The 3,349-nt window shown below is 46.9% G+C and overlaps 1 protein-coding gene across 1 annotated transcript in view; it reads right to left on the bottom strand.

Moving 5' to 3' along the window:
• cds2 (CDP-diacylglycerol synthase (phosphatidate cytidylyltransferase) 2) overlaps positions 1 to 3,349 on the bottom strand; it is a 15,882-nt gene that overhangs the window by 8,913 nt on the left and 3,620 nt on the right. The window contains exons 2-3 of the mRNA XM_008335723.3: positions 2,290 to 2,432; positions 1,664 to 1,760 (exon numbers count right to left, since the gene is read on the bottom strand). Of these exons, the coding sequence (XP_008333945.1) occupies positions 1,664 to 1,760; positions 2,290 to 2,432 (240 nt within the window). The remainder of the gene's footprint in view (positions 1 to 1,663; positions 1,761 to 2,289; positions 2,433 to 3,349) is intronic.

The raw sequence follows: 3,349 nt of genomic DNA, 5'->3' as shown, positions 1-3,349 counted from the left end.
AATTGGACCCCACCCGACACCTGGCTGTGCCTAGAAATTCTGTCCATAAAGATAATGAACAGAACCGGTGACAAAGGGCAGCCCCAGTCCAACATGCATCTGGAACAGGTCCTACTTACTACCGGCAATGCGAACCAAGCTCCTACTCCGATGGTACAGGAACCAGACACCTTAGAAGAGGGCCCCCGACCCCATACTCTCAGAGCACCCCCCACAGAATACCACGAGGGACACGATCGAAAGCCTTTCCCAAGTCCACAAAACACATGTGGACCGGTTGGGCAAACTTCCATGAACCCTCAAGCACCCTGTGGAGGGTATAGAGCTGGTCCAGTGTTCCACGACCAGGAAGAAAACCGCATAGTTCCTCTTGAATCCGAGGTTCGACTATCGGCCGGATTTTCCTCTCCAGTACCCTGGAATTGACTTTTCCCGGGAGGCTGAGGAGTGTGATCCCCCGATAGTTGGAACACACCCTGCGGTCCCCTTTTTTGAAAAGAGGCACCACCACCCCGGTCTGCCAGTCCAGAGGTACTGTCCGCGAGCAACTCCAGAGTAGAAGAGAGTCCAGCCTCTCTCAAGGAGTTGGGTCCCAGAGTCCAAACTGTGCGTGGAGGTGAGCCCGACTATATCTAGTCAGTATCGCTCAACCTCCCACACGAGCTCAGGCTCTTTTCCCCCCAGCGAGGTGACATTCTATGTCCCCATAGCCAGAGTGGTTGTCTAGGGATTGGGCCGTCGTGGTCCCCACCAATAAACGCCACCCAAATCACAAGGCACCGGCCCCTAGTGGGCCTTCCTGCGGGTGGTGGGCCCACTGGAAAGCGGACTCACGTTGCTTGTTCGTGCTGAGCCCAGCCAGGTCCCGTGAGCAAGGACCCGGCCACCAGGCCCTTGCCTGCGAGCCCCAACCCCGGGCCTGGCTCCAGAGTGGGGCCCGGTGACGTCAATCCGGGCGATGTGAAACCCTTTGATGTTATTCTTTTCTTCATTGTGGGGGTTTGAACTGCTATTTGTCTGATCCGTTGCCTAGGAGCTGTTTGCCTTGGGAGACCCTGCCAAGGGCATTAAGCCCCCGACAACATAGCTCCTAGGTTCATTCGGATACTCGAACCCCTCCACCACGTTATGGTTGCGGTTCAAGGAGGGGCAATAATTGTATTATTTGTTATAATAATTCCAGATTGATCATGTTGTAAACACATCATAAAAAGGGTGGTGACTTCCTCTGCGTGAAAGGAGCATATACAAAAGAACACATCTAGCTGACTATCATCAAAAACAGGCCCTGGAAAAGAAATACATGAGTGGCAGCATGATCAGGGATCACCATGCAGTCTGTTCTGGAGGATGAAACTGTCACAAAGCCAATGGTAAAAGGGACTTTAGATACGAACGTCTCACTGGAAGCTGATGGAACAACTGACTGCTGCGTTATTAGTATTAGCAAAAGTACTACACAAGTAAGGTATGGAAAGTTAGGTGCTCATTGTTGGACGTGCGTGTCTGTATAGTTCCTCCTTTGTCAATATGATGATGCCATAAATAACTTTACTCGACTTTGACTTTATTATCCAATTAGTCGACATGTCGTCAAGTCGTCAACACCCTAATGGAAGTACGTAAGCTTTAGGTTATCCACATCAGCAGTGTCTGTACTTACAATCATCATAAGCACCATGGGGCCCAAGTAGATGATGAAGAAAAAGAAGGAGATCATGGCCAGGGTGAGGATGCCTCGTACCCACCAGTTCTTCCATCTGAAGAAAGGACACAAACAAACAACATACTGTGTAAAGCTTGTTACAGCCTTAAAATAAACTTGTTTTTTCTGTTCAAATGACAAATAGCAGTCTGTTCTGTGATAAGGAATTCCTGTGTATGAATCATTACTCCTTCACATGTGAAGGATTCCTGAGGCCAGAGCATAAGAAACTCTCTGTAGATGATTTAGCTGCTCTATTTAGAGCACGTAGTGGTGAACATACAGTACATCCATCTTTAACTGTTTCTTCTGTTAAGAGTCTTAGGGGAAACTGGAGCCAATCATACTTTATATCTTCACATCAAAAAAAGGCAGGGTATAATTTAGGGCCTCTAATCTTTTTATTTGCAGTCTGCATGTCTTTGGAACATAGGAGACAAATGACAACCCACAGAAACACAGGAAAAGCATACAAGGTCCACACACTCAGCCAAGCTTATGTTATAACTGGCAACTTTGCTATAAGACCTTTTTATAGCATCCTTCCTGACAGCTACCATTAACTAATGTGTGTGTCATTGTACCTTGAGGAGAGTCCAGACAGGGCCTTGTTTAGAACCTCTGGTGTATCATCAGGAGGGACAGGGACATCTGGGACACCAGAGTCCACCTTAGCTTCGTTGTCTGAAACGCCATCTTTGTCTGCCTTCAACTCATTGTCTGAACCCTGGTAAAGAGACAGATGAAGGGGAAATGAAAAACACAGTCAGCATGATTAACTGTAGAACTAAAAGGACCAACAATGGCCTGACTTCACAAAGTAAATAGTTTCAGCAAAAAAACACACAAATTTACATTCTGACATTACTTGTATGTAAATTAAATAATTCTGTGTATTCTGAATAGTTGTAGTTATGCTGACCCTGCAGAATATATGTTATGAACATATGTTAATATATGAAGTATGTTAGTTTGGTGCAGGACATGTATGAGAGTAGTACAACAGTAGTGAGGTGTGCTGTTGGAAGGACATAAGACTTCAAGGTGGAGGTGGGACTACATCAAGGATCAGCCCTGAGCCCCTTCTTGTTTGCTGTGGTGATGGACAGATTGACAGATGAGGTCAGACAGGAGTCCCCATGGACTATGTTGTTTGCAGATGACATTGTGATCTGTAGTGAGAGTAGGCAGCAGCTAGAAGAGAACCTAGAGAGGTGGAGGTTTGCACTAGAAAGAAGAGGAATGAAGGTCAGTCGCAGCAAGACAGAGTACATGTGTGTAAACGAAAGGCAGAACAGTGAAATAGTGAGGCTACAAGGAGCAGAGGTGGTGAAGGTGCAGGAGTTTAGGTACTTAGGATCAACTGTTCAGAGCAGCGGAGACTGTGGAAGAGAGGTGAAGAATAGAGTACAGGCAGGATGGAACAGCTGGAGAAAAGTGTCAGGAGTGATCTGTGACAGAAGAGTGTCAGCTAAGATGAAGGGAAAGGATTACAGGACGGTGGTGAGCCCAGCCATGATGTATGGTTTAGAGACAGTAGCAATAGGCAGAAGACAGGAGGAGGAGCTGGAGGTGGCAGAGTTAAAGATGCTAAGATTCTCTCTAGGAGTGACAAGAATGGACAGGATCAGGAATGAGGTCATT

The sequence above is a fragment of the Cynoglossus semilaevis genome, chromosome Z (genome assembly GCF_000523025.1).
Source record: "Cynoglossus semilaevis isolate Cse_v1.0 chromosome Z, Cse_v1.0, whole genome shotgun sequence".
Lineage (NCBI taxonomy): Eukaryota > Metazoa > Chordata > Actinopteri > Pleuronectiformes > Cynoglossidae > Cynoglossus > Cynoglossus semilaevis.
Note: the sequence above shows the minus strand (reverse complement) of the source record. Positions and strands in the feature narration are given on the sequence as shown.